This window comes from Photinus pyralis, unplaced genomic scaffold, assembly GCF_008802855.1.
Source record: "Photinus pyralis isolate 1611_PpyrPB1 unplaced genomic scaffold, Ppyr1.3 Ppyr1.4_LG7, whole genome shotgun sequence".
Taxonomy (NCBI): Eukaryota; Metazoa; Arthropoda; class Insecta; order Coleoptera; family Lampyridae; genus Photinus; species Photinus pyralis.
The window spans coordinates 34,757,633-34,772,931 of NW_022170738.1; the positions used below are offsets into that span (position 1 = coordinate 34,757,633).

At 39.7% G+C, this 15,299-nt stretch overlaps 1 protein-coding gene across 3 annotated transcripts in view; it reads left to right on the forward strand.

Moving 5' to 3' along the window:
• LOC116175388 overlaps positions 1–15,118 on the forward strand; it is a 64,270-nt gene extending 49,152 nt beyond the window's left edge. Inside the window, exons 2-8 of one of the 3 annotated variants that reach the window (XM_031493476.1) lie at positions 1,962–2,150; positions 6,402–8,763; positions 8,999–9,547; positions 9,623–10,877; positions 14,014–14,165; positions 14,221–14,388; positions 14,818–15,118. In XM_031493476.1, the coding sequence (XP_031349336.1) occupies positions 1,962–2,150; positions 6,402–8,763; positions 8,999–9,547; positions 9,623–10,877; positions 14,014–14,165; positions 14,221–14,360 (4,647 nt within the window). In that variant the 3' untranslated portion in view covers positions 14,361–14,388; positions 14,818–15,118. The remainder of the gene's footprint in view (positions 1–1,961; positions 2,151–6,401; positions 8,764–8,998; positions 9,548–9,622; positions 10,878–14,013; positions 14,166–14,220; positions 14,389–14,817) is intronic. The other 2 variants (XM_031493477.1, XM_031493478.1) reach the window with 2 other exon arrangements.
• Positions 15,119–15,299: the final 181 nt, after the last annotated feature.

Consider the following 15,299-nt stretch of genomic DNA (forward strand, 5'->3'; position numbering starts at 1 on the left):
CGAATGTGATGCAACTTGAGTGACTGCAAAGACCGTTTGTGCTTCGTAGTGGTTACCTTCACTTCCTGTGATGCAACTTGAGTGACTGCAAAGACCGTGTTGTGCTTCGTAGTGGTTACCTGATCAGAACTTCACCTGTGAAGGAGCCACAAATTATGGATTATGGATTTCATTATTCTTTTAGGGAGTCCTTTGTAAGTTTCTTAAAAATTTAGGGGAAATGGGAACAGATTCAAAGGGAGTGATTAGGTTTTGTCAGTAGTCACCTACAGGAGCGCTCGATAACTTCGTCAATTGCAATTACACATTTTTCCGTGTTATTTATCGTCTACGCGGACTCGTAAACATGGCAATAAACTCGTTTAATGCAGGGCGTTTTGAATGGAAGGCATTACTTCAATAAATCACTTTAAATCAAAGCCATTCGAGTATAACTGTTTTGATATTTTTTACGTCACGGATCATTAATAGGTTTGATAAACGTTTTATTTTAACATGTGTCTATTAGAAAAGACATGGCAATAACGTGTGCACTCGCTTATAGCCTTTGTTTATTGTCTGCCAAATGGGTATAGTAGCCTTAATGTATTTGAAATTTAAATGCCCAGTTAATGGTAATGTAACTTTCGCATTGTTTATAATTTGCGGTGATCTTTTGTACGTCGACGATGAAATCATTTTTCAGTTTTCGTGCTGGCAACGCCACAATGCGTTGAACAGTTTTGCAATTAGTGGGTTGTTCTATTTTCTGTTTAGAATTTGGTCGAGTGTCTCAAATTGGAATCCAATGGTAAGATTGAGGTGGTCTATAACCATGAACTTTGCAACACACTCAGATGACATAAAAAGTAACTAGCGGGAAATTGCATTAACATTAGCATTTAGTTATCCTTGAACGTCAGATTGCAAAACCATTTCTTCGTGTGGTGGTAAATGTCAAAATCTGTGATGTTTTCTCTGAGGTATACGGCTACAATAATTCTTCACAGTTAAATGCACTCGACAAGGAAAAGGTAATAAGGTAATAATTTTGCTTGTTAATGTAACATTGAACTACTTACAAACAGGTAGTGATTACGCACCGAGCATCATAACCTTGTATTAATTACACAATTATAGTTAAGATCCTAGATTCCTAGGTCGTGGAAAGATAACAAAATGGTGCTGGGTTTGCGATTAAATCTTTCACACGCCCGCAATTACATTTCCACCCAAAAGTACGCACGGAAGAAGATCACATGTCTCATTTGGTCTTCATTACTTTATAAATCATATTTATTCATGGTCAAAGTGTGCATTCAATCAACACTAATGCTAATTTAGATATGCGCTAAGATTACGCCTAGCCATAATTTAGACTTCTGTCCTATTTTCCACATTTTTTTGTAATTGCTTAATTAATACCTAGTCCTGAACTTTGCTTCATTTTGACACTTTAGGTGATAGAGAACTACTGGTCCCCAAGATCTTTGGATCCACGAAAGAAAAGTTTGCCCACCTTGATCTAAATGTATTAATCTTCAGAGTGAGCTCTCCCAGCGATAAATCTTAACCGGCCACCGGTTGTTGAACTCATCAAGCTTCAGTTGGCTAATTAAATGATGAAAAATACCAAGTACCTATAACCATATTGTATATCATATCATGTCTCAGATCGATTACGCGTCCAATTGAATGAAGGCTGGGGAGAGAAAAACTGCGAGCGCCAATTTTTTTACAATGTAACGTTACGAAATAGAAAATGTTAATTTCCGTTACCTATCATTCATTATGTCTCCGCATACCAAATATGGCCCATAAAAATGATTTATAAGCTGTAATAATTGGCAACGCCGCCACCTACCAGAAACCTACTCACCTGGCTATATTTGCGGTTAAATTTTATGCAAGTTTCATGCAAGAGATGAGTAACCTTCGCGAAATAATTATCACCAAAAGCGTCATCCTCTACGTTGTTTCAGGTAGTGGATACTCGGGCTCGGTCGAACGCAGACGGTGCTATACAGCAGGCCAGAAGGCAGCTGGAGGTCTTTCAAAGTAGTGTACCTGGTGGACGTCTTCAGGTCATCAAATCGCACACGGTGTCGAGTAGTAGGTGGACCAGTAAGTCCGAACATAAGGATGTTGCACCTCATTTCACCGATTTAGAGGTAGGTTGATTGCTAGTTTATTAATCATTGAAATTAATGCAAAACGCGACCATTACTAGAAACAATAGCAAAATATGGGAATGGCATTGGTTCCTCGTTTTAATGTGTCCTTTCTAATCCTGAATTACCTAACGATTTCATCAAAATTAAGTAACTCTTCACCAGAAACCCACACTGTACTAATTGAACAGTGAGAGGTGTGTATCATAGAGGGGTTGTTAATGAAAGAATCAAAAAGGTAATAACTGCACTTCCGCACGTTTTAATTACAATTTTTCGGTTCGATTCTATTTTTATTCCAACTTTTTCTTTTGATTAATACAAAAGCGTTATAAGATGGACAGTTGCTAAATTTAAGTGAGAACTTCATGAAGATCATTAATTGGGTTTGACTTCATTTTTGATTGCAATCTCAAATCGGCTTGGGCATCAACTATCTAGGTCAAATCCTCTTCTTTTATTCATTTTTCGCTGTAGAATTCGATTTTTCCTAAATCGTTATCTTCGTCATAATAGGTATGCCTTTTACCTTAGCCAAATCAAAGCTCTTGCGCGTTTCACATGATTGTGAGCTATAGAGCCCAAGATTTTCCAACCCTCACTGCATGTGCGTGAATTTTTCACGCATTTCGCAAGAGGTTGAAGCTTACATTTTCAGAGAGAATACTAACTGGACAGAGATAGGAGAGATGACGATCTGACCGAAAAGTGGTGAAAACTCGCTAACCGAAGTGAGCCACAATCCGATCACGACTTGTCCTGTAAACTTAGTTGAGTTAATCTTCATACCTAAAATGACCCACTGTAAGGGACGGATACTAATAAGGGTGGGCTTCTCAATCAAAAGTTATGGACTAGAAACCAATTTCGAAGGAAAATTTAAAGGGCTGTAACTTTTGAACTAGTAGCCCAATCTTGTAACTGTTTGAAATTATGGATTCTATACAGGCCACATTCTATAAGAAAATTTTTTTTCCGGGTCGATCTGAGAATTTTTTTTTCGGGGCTCAAAAAAAGCAGTGTATAACCTTCCTTTTTTTACCAAAAATCGACTGCACCAAAATTTCTCGGGAAAACACTTTTTCTTATTAATTTTGGTGCGTAGAATCCAAAACAATTCGTACTTTTTCGATCAGACTTCTGGGTGGGTCGATGTATAAATTTTTCTTGTAAATTGTAATCCTCTTCGTTTTCTCTTTGTTGTAGTACTTTTGAAACTTACCTTTTGTGTACTTTTTCTTCCAGCTAACTCAGGTAAATAAATAGTTCAAAACTAGGAATAAATTCAGTTCATTTCTCTTTCACTACTAGGTATCTCATTTATGTCAATAGTTTGTAATCAAAATTTAGAAAAAAAAAACTAATTCTGAATATGAGAACTTTCAAAAAATTGGCGTATCAAATATAAATTCACCTAATTCATTAAAACAATATGGGAATTTAGTCTAACAAATTCAAATTTTTGAATAATGATAATATTATGCTGTTTACTGTGGTTCGGCCATAAGATAACACTAGGGATCGCAGTGGAAAATTACCTTATAAAACTCGTTATTTTCACCCTAAATTTAAAAATTTTTCCCGGGGCCCACCTCTTCGTGGGGGTTATGAAATATCCGGAAAGTCTACCATCCCCCTACTTTGCCCTCCCCGAACATTACTTCTGGATCCGCCCTTGCCTGCTTCCAGGAATATATTGCACGCAGCTGGCTCGAAATATGAGATTCTTTAAATTTTATTGATGTATCGATCTTCGATTCGATTAATCTTCTACCATAGGTAAAGAAACACCTCATAGCTAAGAAGACTCTCCCTGGTTCACTCATAGCGTAGGACTACAACACCTACTGTTCGCCCATAGCATAGGTTCCTCCATGTCCTATTGTTCACCCATACCGTAAGATCACCGTCATGCGTGTTGCACCAAGGTTACACCTGCATTTGACACATGGGACTGTCACTGTTTACAAATGCGTTCATGTTTCCTTCCCCGTCACGCCAAAATGAGTAAACGCAAGCACCGAGGTACTATGCAATTAAAAATGAGTTGCTGTCGAGTTACCTTTGGAATGTTTGTTTACATTGGAAATCATACTTAACTTAAACTTCCAAAGGCTACTCGACAGCAACTCATTTTTGATCGCCCGTTACTAGAAACGTCAAAGTGTCACCTCAGAATTAATACAACCGCCAAAATGGTGACCACTGACAACAGAAGAACATTTACGCGTCATGAGTTCCCAAACAGTGCACCGCGAATATCCAAAAACGTCAAAACCACGAGTGAAACGTCAAAACCGCGAATGAAACCTCAAAAAAGGCAATAAAGATGGCAGATACCAACGAATTAATGAAAAAAGTAGCAAGCGACGTAGCTCCGTTACTGGGACACAACACAGCACAAGCACATAGATCTTAAACCATCAGAGTTCCGTCGGCACTTGTAGAACATAGATGGTGCAACAGTTCCAAAGGAGCCTCTACGGCTCTACGATCCATTAATTTGGTTCAGTCGGTTGCCAACAAACATCCTAATCATCCCCACCACACAAGAGGGAGCCAACCTGGACGGCATACAGCCGAGCTGTCTGGTGTTATCTCCAACACAACACAAACCGCACACGTCCACCAAGTCACCGCTCCAGCACCACAAATCACATTTTCCATCAATTTAACACCACAAGGACCAAAAGATGTACCACTAGAAAGGGGGTAGTGTAGCGGTTATACGATGACGCCACATTTTTATCACTGACTGATGCACAAGGATAGAGGCAACACCAGTGAACTGTGCTTGTCATCTACTTTTGGGTTTCGCATTGTGGCCGAAGATTTAGCGATGAAAAAAGTGTGAGCCAATCTCGTGCTTCAGGTGTTGTCAGACGACCAAACCACCAATTGAGCAGAGATTTCGTGAGAGTTGTTGCAACGTATTGAAATTGAACCAAGACTATTTGGACAACGTCGTTACTGATGGTTATGAAACCGGGGTTATTGAATACAACCCGGGCAGAAACAAAACTCCAAAGCTCTGAGTGGCACACTGCACATCGCCCTGTCCCCCAAGCCCAAAAAGTCAAGAATGAGCAAACCAAAAGTGAAAACAATGCTAATTGTCTTTTTCGACAGTAAGGAAGCGGTCCATAAGGAGATTTGACAGGCAGTTAACGTCCCCTACTACGTGGATGGGCTCAGGAGACAAAAGACATCTCTGTTGTCTGACAACTACATCACGACAACGCGCCGTGTCACAACACGCTACGAGACCGCGAGGTCCTGTCCAAATACAAGATGCCAACGCTGCCCCCCCTCCCCCCCCCCATATCCTGACGTCGCCACAGCAGACTTCTTTTTGCCTCCTTGGATTAAGGCAGCCCTGAAAGGAACCCGTTTGTCGTCCATAGAAGAAATCCAATCAACGTGACGAAGACCTTGCGAGAGGTCCCCAAAGACCCCTTCCAGGTGTAGAGGTCCAAGGTGCCACGGTGAAAACCGCGTCAAGGTTACCTACCCGGTAGCTCACTGCTGGTGGACGATGGTCCCTCGCTGGGAAATGTGAGAAAGCGGGGATTCCCCTATCAATATCAGATGTCCAAATACTTAAACTTCAAAGATTCCCAACTTTGAATTGTAGGACAAGGAGAAAACATACATAGAAGGGGATCAGCGGTGATAACAATTTAAATGTGAACAGTGCGATGAAAGGAGAAATCACGGAGTGAAAAACAAGCGCAAAGATAAAATAGAACGTTAAAGACTGAAATACAATCCAAAAAAAACTACTTAATTCTTAATCAAATAGCAATGTATACGCTTTCAAAAAAAACCGTCACAAAGGACAGTAGACATTTGAGTGTTTGATGTGCACTGTGTTACCGATACTTGTTTTGTCAAGGCTTGTCTATTGTTATCTGTACTACGTGTTGAGGGAGGGTTCAATAACCGTCTCTTTTACCAACTCATCCGGTACCCTAAAGTCTCTTTTAGATCATTCTTTTTTAATTCTCGGCATTTGCGCTCACTCGAAAAAATGGCGTTCTAATTGAACGCCAAACCTGCTGAACACACCCTTCACCACCACAACGCAAAAGGGATCAGCGTCACTAACAACCTGAATTATCTACGTATGTGCTAGGTCCCAATTTTATGTACCGAAAAGGGTTGAAATGTACCAATCGAATATACCGCTTTTATTTTATTTCCCTGCTCACTAAGATCACTGCTTTTAATTACATTTTCTTTTATTTACAGCTCCCACTAAATCCACTAGACCTAACATCACAAAAATCAAGAGCGACCGTAGGTAGAAGCGTTGGAAGACGTCCACCTTCACGACCGCGAGGCCGAGACGAACCCCGACAGATATTGCCAGAATCCCATTCGACGGTACCGGCAAATTTACATCGTATTTCTCGTCTCTGCAATCAAGTTCACGAGAATGCAGTGAAGCAAACGTTCGGAAAATACCACAAACCGCCAATACACGAACGAGAAAGTGGCGACGGTGTCGAAATAATCGAAATCGAGCGTCCCGTTAACGAACACACTAACCTAAGTCGAACGAAAAGCACGAGTAGCGAAGATATTCACCTAACCCCCGAGAAGGAGAAGCAAAATAAAAGCGTGGAAGATTTGGAAGATCTCGAGCAGCTACAAAATTGGAGGCGAACCTCAAAAATTCGACGCTCCCTTCAGTTTCCAACGCAGAACAAGACGTCAACAACAAAGCCTCTCGATGTGCCCATTAGTACGGGGAGCGTACGCAAAATTCGCGAAGATCTCGAAACGGGAAGAAGACTAAATACTGCTTTACGAGGAAATAACGTTGATCTCGAAGCTCTCGATCACATTTTACAACTAATAACTTCCCCTTCTGACGTGCATAGCGGTGGTAAATTTGAAGAACCAGAAAAAGACGAACAGAACATAACCAAACAACCGAAAAGACATTCTTTTGTAACAGTAGAATCTTTACAAGAAGTTCGAGGTAGACTGAGACGTACGAGTTCGCCTGTCGATACCATTGTTAAATCAAAGAAGGACGAGGAACCGGACGATGGTATCGTAACAGAAGACCCCTTAAACAAGCAATTAGAAGATATGCCCGCTTTGGATAGTGCATCGCCGCAATCGCGTGTGCGTTCGTACGTATACGGCATGGAAGTACTGATGAACAAGAAGCCCATAGTGGGAACGGGCAGTTTAGAATCGCGTACTTCTAGACAACTAAATGGTTCTATAAATAGAAATGAAGACTGGTACAACAGAAGGAAATCGTACGGCTTTGAGCAGGTCCACAATCAGGAGCCTACCAATACAATATCTAAGAACAATGCATCCATGGATTCGTCCACTGATAGCGGAATTTGCAGGTCTAGTGAAATTATGTTGGTGCCAACGACGAACAAAAGTAGTGTACAATTAAATAAATCCAGTGATCTCAATGATAGTCAAAAAGACGAAATATATAATAGGATTAATAAATATAACACGCCAAACGAAAGTGCTGTGCCAAATATTGGAAACGTGAAACGGTACGCTTCGATATTTGAACAAAAACGGGATAGTTCCAGGATAAGGGACTACGAAGGTACGAAGATTACCATACCTATTGTGCCTGAAGGTTACCACGACAGGGAATTGGATTGCTCGCCGTTTAGTTACAACAGAAACATTCACAATGGTGAAATTAAAAGGCATTCTATCGCGGTGGATGAGTCAAGATACGTAACGCAGGCGCCTGCGAATCATTACAGACGTACCAGTTTAGCGATTAACGACAAAACTGCTGATGAAGCTTTAGATGATGATTTTTCACAAGGCAAGAGACATAAAAAAGTGGAATTTTGCAAGACTGAGGTGCACTTCGCTGTAGATTCTGGTAGAGTGAACATCGTTGCAACGGACGAAAAGCCACCCCCCACGAATAACTTTCGAAGGCGTCGCCGGAACTCTGCAACACTGTATAACAATCTCCTGACCGAGGCTAACAAAAACGGTTTGCCTGTTCTTCATTTTGGCGACAGCTCCTATGAGAAGAACATGTTTAATTTTACAAACCAGGAGGACGAACTTAACTTCGATGCTCTTCAAATTGCGGATGCTGGCAGCAAGCCCAACGATCAATTTTGCAACGGTACCGTAACAGTTAGTACTAACCAAACGCGTCCGAGTTATGGTGATGACGTCGATGAGGAAGAAAAGGAAAGTGCAGAGTGTGAAACCCCCAAAGGTATCCTTAAGAATAAACCGATAAAACCAAAACCGTACCTGTTGGGAGATGACCCATATTGTATTGACAAGCCGGTCAATGACGAGAAGCAAATTTGGGGTGTTAAACTGAAGCCGGTACATTCTGATTTAGAACCGCAAATGTGGAAATCAACAGTCACCCTGAAAAATACGCTCTATGACAAAAACTGTAATCTGCGAAGAGTTGAACAAGATGAGCCTGTAAATGAAACTAGAAGTGAACTGGATCAGTTTGATAATATCCGTATAGTATCATCACAGTTAAATGGGCTACGCCCGGTAGAAGATTTGCGAAGACCAGAAATAAAAGGCTACTCGACAAAAGTAAATATTGGTAGCGGAGAAGCAGTCGTCATTGAAGGTAAGATATTGCTTTTATTTTGCATGAGTAGAGCGCAGTAGCAATGTTTTTTACTCATTTTAATTTCATTCTTCTAAAACAATGCTTGAAGTCGACCATCTATCTAAAGTACCTTTTTTTATTCGTGCATGGATTACAATTAACGACAGTAGTACTTTTGTTTACCTAAGTAGTTTAACATGGCTTGTTGTAATATATGTTTTCTTCAATATCAAAACATATCTGCACCTTACAGATGTTAAAAGGCAAATATTAAATAAAGGATTGGTGGTACGTATTGGACACGGCACTGAGAATGCTCACACTATTTGCTCAAAAACTACTAGTAATGATTCAACTAACACGACTACAACCACAAAAATAACAATAGATCTCGCACCTTCTCCTATTGAGAGAAGTGTCACATTAGAACCCACCGTTCGTTTACCACGTGCGTCAATTAGTAACTTCAAGTCGACCTCCTTAGTTCTAAATACGTTTAAAAACGAAATTCAAGAAGCGAACATAAAGGCTAAAGGTAAATCGAACATTCCTCAACAACTGGAAGCACTAAGAAAACTATATGAAGATTGGCCAAGTGATAGTGAGGCAGATAAGGAGGTGCAGCAATTGATGAATGCTAGTGAAAGCGTACCAGTTAAAGAACTCGATGACGCAACTAGTAGCGTAGTATCTGGAAGTTGGAGTAAGATGAGAGCATTCCGAAATATGCAGCAACAAAGGGCCAAAATTATTTCGGACGCATCCGAAGTAAAATTCAATTCCAATGCACGTTTAGAAAAAGGTATTTTAATCGCAAATCAAATAACAGAAAAACTCACGCCATTAGGTATGTGTTCTTAATATTTTCTCTGTTTAGGTTCCTTAAACGTAAACCAAACGATTACTGATGTAAGAAAAGAGCCTTTTACCAGAACGCCTACAATGGGCAGCAGTCCTTCTTCGGATAGACGCAAGATTAAGATAATTAGCAAAACGCCAAATTCTCCAGTAGTTTTAAGAAGAGTTGCCTGTGATCCTAAAAGACAAGAGTTGCGAGCATCTGACAAACTGTCCAGTCCATCTCTCGTCGGGCAAAATCTGACTAAAACTGAGCCAACTGCGAAACTTGGAGGAATAAAGAAAGAAAGCACTCCAGAGAGCGTGACTATGGCAAAACTATGGGGGAAACGTTCGCCAACCCCTAAAATTCATATCTATAACACGCTGCACAGTCCGGTTGTACAGCGAAAAGGCCACACCCCGTCACCTACAACAGAAAATCACTACAGCACGATTAAAGATAAAGACAGCGATGTCGACTCGGAAAGGTCTCCCAACAGATCTGTTTTAAGAAACCCACGGCGGTCTGAAATGGCGTATTTTGGAGTCAAAGTGGCGCCTTCACCAAAACCGTATAAGAAAGGTAATGTAGATTGCACCACCAAGTCACCTGTAAAACCTGAATCGAGGACTTACTACAAACCGCGTGCAAAATCTCCTATCTACGAAAATGTGGAAGAAATAAAGAAAACTCGACACAAAACTACTGTAAAGGAGTTCGATAGCAGTATACTAGACGAACTCACAAAGGCTGCCGATCAAATCCTTCAAGCCGTCAACGGTTACGCGGAAGAAGCTGAAAAGCAATCGTTAGAAGAGAAACAGAGAAATTACAAGAAGGAAAAGTTGGACACGATCTCGGAAACAAAGTCCTGGAAACAAAGGAGCGTCACCAAACATAACTGTACTGAAAAAACTGATCTTTCGAAACCAAAACTGAAACACACATCTTCGACCTCTTCAGTTGAGAGCATAACGGAAGCAAGAAAAGCGACGACTGTAGGTACAAATCGACGGAGCGTTGTTGATACGGATAAACACAGAAAGAAATCGGGTAGCGACTCGAGTTCCTCAAGGGCCGCCACAAAGGCGCGACGGTTGCAAAGGGCGAGCAGCAGGGAGGCGCTGTTGCAATCGCACGGGAGCTCGTCGGAAGATTTGCCCATTAGTATAGATGTTCCAGTACGAAAATCGCGTGTGGCTCGAAAAGGCAAAACCGTGCAGGTTGGCGATAGCCATTCGGTTGAGTCCAAAAGCAGAAGGCAGGAAGAGAAAGGAAAAAGCGAAGAAAGGTGAGTGACTAATTTTTTTTAATTTGCTCTTTACATTGTTGATCTAACAGGGAAGAAAAGTGTCTCAGCTGAAATATTTTCACGAGTACTGATTTCTTCCGGAAGTTAAGCCACACTTGTATATTTTAAATGTTATAAATTACCATACACCTAAATCGAGCGGTTTTTGAATTAATCTTATTTGATTCAAGCCTGAAAATTTAAAAAATGATCTCTTCCGCCTTCGACCACTTTGAAGGCAAATCAATAAACAAAATCCAAAATATTATTGACATATATTGAAATTCACTTCCGGCCTTCCTATACAGCCCTTCAAAAATCTTATGTTTACTGAAACATACAGTATCCAAAGTTTTACGACAATATCATCAGTGGTCACTATCTATTTTACTACAATAAACACCCCTTAATATAATGGAAAAATACGAAATATCTGCTGTTTTGCATACTACTTGAAGACAAAATTTATAGGTATATTAACAGTTGTGTTATATAATACAATCATTATGATTAGTTCACTACCATTAGATCATTCAGAAATGGCAAATAGAAAAAGAGGTATGGTATCGTTGGTTAGCGACGGTTAATAAACCCTTGTTTCTATTGGCTATTTCGTAATGAGATAATGATATTGAGCTAATGAAAATGATAAACTCACTATTAGCTTAGTTAGGAGAATTGCGGTATTTAATATTGAGCTTAAACGGAAATTTTTTGCTTTTTTCAATTCGAGATGGTACACGAACATCACAATGAAAAATTTCTTTAAAAAAATCAAACAGGTATAACATGATTAGACCGAGTCTTTAAGGGATATTTCTAATTACCGCCTCAACGTCCAAATTTCAAACGGTCGAAAACGGTCTGTACTGAGCACAAATGGCAAAAATACACTCTACCTTAATCATACGGCATCTAAAACTACCCAATAGGTCGTCCAACTTTGGAAAACTAGATCGCCCTCGAGAAAGGATTCGGAAACAAATTTCGTTAGTCGAACCTATATACCCATTGATTATTTGCCCATGTTGTGGCCTCAAATATTATTTTTCACCGTCCGGTTTGTTGGCTGTAGTCCTTCTATCGGTGAGATAACTGTGTATAATTTTCTGGACTTGCAGCTCCCTTAAAGCATCCATTATCTTCTGTCTGGAGGACGAATTGGAGGTTATTTTCTAGTGACGTCACCAGACATACTTCACGTATCCTCCACGTCCTCCCTTCGTTTGCCTGCTTCACCTCTAAGACTATGCGCTTAAGCGCAAGGGTCGTTGATCGCCCCTTCACTAGCTCTTCCGTTCTTACCTTTAGTTGTTCACCATCAAGCGACCGAAAACGTCGTCAACTGGTCTCTTTCTCTTTTCAGAGCCGCCTTCTCCTCTGTCGCGCCCATCTCGATTCGTAACTTGTGTTGGAACCTCATCCTTGTTGCAGTGCAGGCCTTACGTTGTTGGGCAATCTCGTCGGTCCACCAGTGTACCCCTGGTGAGCCGCTTTTCTTCCTCAGGGCCCAGGGTCATCGTCTTGTCACATATGCTCATGAGGGTATGATGTAACATCTCGGCCGTTTTTGAGGTTCCCCATTTCGTATCCCTTGCTAGCTTGTCAAGTGCCACTGGATGTAGCTTTTTAGTGTTCTAGCCTCTAGCCTGCGATCGCCCTCTTCTTTCTTGGCATTCCACAACAAAGCATTCTACGAAAAACCAATTATATACGACACCACTGCAAGAAATTTCATCGAGAATCAGCAATGCCACACCACTGCGAAACACCCCACGGAGAGCTCCACGTTGACGTAAACCTCCACTACGATTTTCTCCAGGTTAGGTATGATGGTATTTCTGATGAGACAAAGATATTGAGAGAGGGAAAGAAATGTTGGATTTGCCAAGATAATATTTCGCTCTTTTAGCATCGAGTTTTAAACTAGACGGTTACGATTTTTCCCAATCGTACGATCGGTCGCTCGATGGCTTCGTGTCCATCGATTTAAAAGAGAACGGATGGACCGATTACGATGAAATTTAGCAGATGGATTCTTTATCAAATTTGTAGATCGGAGTTCGTGAAGGCAAAGTAAATAAGGAAAGCCCTTTTGACATCTCCTTGTCCGTGAATTGCATGAAATTTTTTATGTAGGCACCTCGGATAAAAGTAAAACGAATACCGAATCAAAAAATTGGTTTTGTGCATGGCCAATCCGATTTTAGCGTATTTTCCTCAAAGTGAAAAATCGCTATTGGCTGCACTTTGTCGTCCGTCCGTCTGTCCGTCACACGTACCTACTCCTACACCACTGAACCGATTTGGGTGATATGGGCTCATTTGAAAGGGCTTGGTCCAAGAATTCCGTGCATACTGATATTTTTTGGTTTTGCGCATGCGCAGTGTCAAAAATTTGGTTTAACGTATGTGCGATGTTAACTTTTTTATTTATGAAAGCATTTAAATGAAATTTTATACATAGGCATTTGGCATAAGGACAAATCTAACGCCAGTAGCAAAATTTGGTTTTGCGCATGCGCAATGCGAACTTCCTTATTTACTGAAGCATTTAAATGAAATTTAATACATAGGCACTTGGAATATAAGCAAATCTAACACCAGTTTTAAAATTTGGTTTTGCTCATGCACATGCACAATGGTAACTTTCTTATTTATGAAAGCAGTTAATCGAAATATCATATGTAGGTACATTGAATGAAACTAAAACTAATACCGGTTTCAAAATTTCTGTTAACGCATGCTGTATGTTATATTTATGGAGGTATTCAATGACATTTCTAATGTAGACAATGCGCAATGCTATTTACGAAAACATTTATAAAAAGTTCCATATGTAGACACTTCGAATAAAAGTAAAATTAATGCCCATTTCAAAATTTGTATGTATGTATATACACTCCACTATTTTTCATCCTCTCGAGTAAAAGTAGTTCTAGTGTTCGCATAATGATGTCTTTGTCCACTGACTTTTATTGTGACGAATAATTTAAACAAATAGACCCACTCAACAGTGTTGCTCTAAGACTTCCAGTGAATTACCCTTACTTTGAGTCCGTAAAGGGATTTCATTTTCAATGCTCAAAATGGTACCTATATATTAGTGTGACTTTAAAAAAATGTATTCTTCTAGAGTCCCCGTGGGAGCGCTTCCAACAATCCGACACAAAACAGCAGTATCTACCATCAGAAGCACGGCAGAAAAAGCACAAAGTCGAGAGCGTAGTCACAGAACAAAAAATGAAGATATAAGAAAGAAGGGTACGTTAAAGAAAGAAACTATAAGTAAGTTAAATCGAATAGTTTCATCTGTCCACGTGTGCATAATAAATTTTAACAGGAACAACGCCCTCCAGAAGTGACAGAAACGCAAATACAACCAGCAGGGAGGCAATCACTCATCGCATTTCTACTGCGTATGTACCCCTGTATAGAAGGCGAAAAGTAGAAAAGAATGAATGCCCGTGTTTATGTTCATGAGGCATTCTATATTTTAGAACTACGCTAGGTAGAGCGCACACCAACAATGTTTCACTGATTTTAGCGCACAAACACACTCGTTACATACAAAAACCAACTACGATGTTTGTGCGCTGAAACACACTATGTAGATTTCCTTTTTTTATTACCTGTGCTTCTATACGCATAATTTGAGTGTATCCAGGTAGGTGCTATAATATAAGTGTGTTCAAGATCAGACATTTCCCAAATCTTATCTTGGACTCACAGTATTTCATGAGATTGTTTGAAACGCATCTATAATGCATGTTGTCATCAACTACGTCCACCCAAATCTAACTTGTAGCAAAGTAACTGTCTCGTTAGTATAACTGGTAGCATTTTAATCTGCAACCTAGCGTAGTACTAAACAAAATTTTGGATTCCTAATTATTTTTGACTACTCAATAAATATTCTATTTGACTTGTTTTATTTCAGGAATATTAAGAAGTGTACGAATTTGAAGTCTTAAGGCGATAACGGAGTAAATGAACTGATAGCAGGTATTGAAGAATATGGTATACGACTACTATTATTATTTTTACCTTAGTATAGTATATGTTCCTACAGAGTTTCTGAATTTTTATTTTATTTTATTAATTCGCAAAAAATGTGTTTGCTATTTATTATTTTTTAAATGTTCATTTTATTATAGTTTTAATTCGCTTCGTTTAAGAAATTCTGATAAATTTATTGTGTAGGATAAATTATTTTTGTTACTTTAACCTTTCTCAAGTAATGTGATTTTTTAAATGCTTTGGTTTTGTGATTGTACTATTAATAAAATATATTAACACACTTAATTGATATCAAATTGTAGATCTAGTCGATGAAACGGATGGGTCAAAGTATGAATACGTCAGCAAAGGGGAATGATTTCGTGGGTAATTAGGTAAGGACATGGTGAAATTGTTTCAGAT